This window comes from Mus caroli, chromosome 17 (assembly GCF_900094665.2).
Source record: "Mus caroli chromosome 17, CAROLI_EIJ_v1.1, whole genome shotgun sequence".
NCBI classification, from domain to species: Eukaryota; Metazoa; Chordata; class Mammalia; order Rodentia; family Muridae; genus Mus; species Mus caroli.
Window position 1 is genome coordinate 74,542,458 of NC_034586.1, and position 1,448 is coordinate 74,543,905.

General features: G+C 40.7%; 1 protein-coding gene across 1 annotated transcript in view; it reads right to left on the reverse strand.

Moving 5' to 3' along the window:
• Heatr5b (HEAT repeat containing 5B) overlaps nucleotides 1-1,448 on the reverse strand; it is a 78,821-nt gene that overhangs the window by 58,969 nt on the left and 18,404 nt on the right. Inside the window, exon 12 of the mRNA XM_029470916.1 lies at nucleotides 422-585. Within this exon, the coding sequence (XP_029326776.1) occupies nucleotides 422-585 (164 nt within the window). The remainder of the gene's footprint in view (nucleotides 1-421; nucleotides 586-1,448) is intronic.

The window sequence follows — 1,448 nt, forward strand, 5'->3', positions numbered from 1 at the left end:
CTCTCTGCCTGTGCCTCTGCAGCACTTGTATTAAAGGCATGTGCTACCATGGCTGGTTCAGTCTGGTTTTCTGTTTATTTAATAAAAATAATTTATTTGGTTCTAACTTGGCAATCTATTAACTCTCCTTTCTTCCTAACTTGTTACAAACCTAATAAAACAAAACACTAGCCAAAAAAAAAAAAAAAAGCCAGTTAAACCTGAGTTTTGTCATTGCCACAGCCAAATATCTAAATACAATGACACTGAAATGATACATTTTGCCAAATTCTACCACTACCTTTAGCCTTTTCAGCACTGGCCCACCTCTAAGCTGTGAATGTGCGTGCGAAAGTGAAGTGAGAGCTTCTGTGGTGGCACAGGCTATCTTCTCCTGAAATGGATTGTGCTGGTGCTTNTGTGTCCTGGTACATTTCCCTACCTGGTCTTCAATGGATTTATGATCAGTCTCTTGAAGCCAGGAGCCCAGGAGAACGCTGTCGTCATAGTGGCAGAGGGAGCGAAGGAGGGAGGTAGTTGTGTTGGCCGAGTTGTCAGTCAGAGTGAACTCTGCCACCAGCTCTCTAAGAAGTGCATTGAAAGACCCTAAAATACACAACGGCAGAGCAGGTTGAAATAATTTTCATGTCTACAAAGAACAGCACTGTGTTTGACAGGAGTAAACTTAGTTCACATATCTTTGTAAAACACCCATACTGTTTTTTTTCCATTTCCTTTCTCCTCTCACTGTCCCTTCCCCACTCTCTCTCATTCCCACCAAAAAAAACAGAGTCTCACTACCCTGCCCCGCAGGCCTTCAAGTCCCAAGCTCAAGTGATCCCCTACTTCAGCCACAAGCAACTGAGACTACAGGCGCATGCTGTACTATGCTGATCCTAAAATTATATTAACTATTTTAATACTGATTTCCCCACCCAAACACTTGTGAGGAGCCTAGGGCTTCACAGATGTTAGGCAAATGCTCTCCCACAAGGCTAGATCTCCCAGCTCCTCACTTCTTAGTTTAAGGACAGTATACCACACAGGCTAGCCTTAAACTCACTCTGCAACCAAAAAGGTCTGAAACTTATGACCTTAGTGTCTAGGCCCAGCAAGTAGCTAAGATTACAGNCCTGTGCCACTAGGCCTGGCATGTACTGGTTTTAATAAATAATAACAGTATTTTCCCTTTTATTATGAGGCAGTCTGAGCACAAACTAAAAGTAATAGAAAAATGCAAATAGTGAACAGAACCTTTATTTTAACAATATTAAATGCGACATGACATCATCGTTTATTAATAGTCAAATACATACAAACACTGAAGCAGGACCCATCAAAGTTCTTAGGCTTAGTTGTATCAGAGAGAAATTAATGGTTTGATGGTATCACTTTATGTATTTTATTTCTGCCAAGTAAATTCTTATTCTCCTTCATAGATACCTAAATATGCAGTATTACAGTGCATA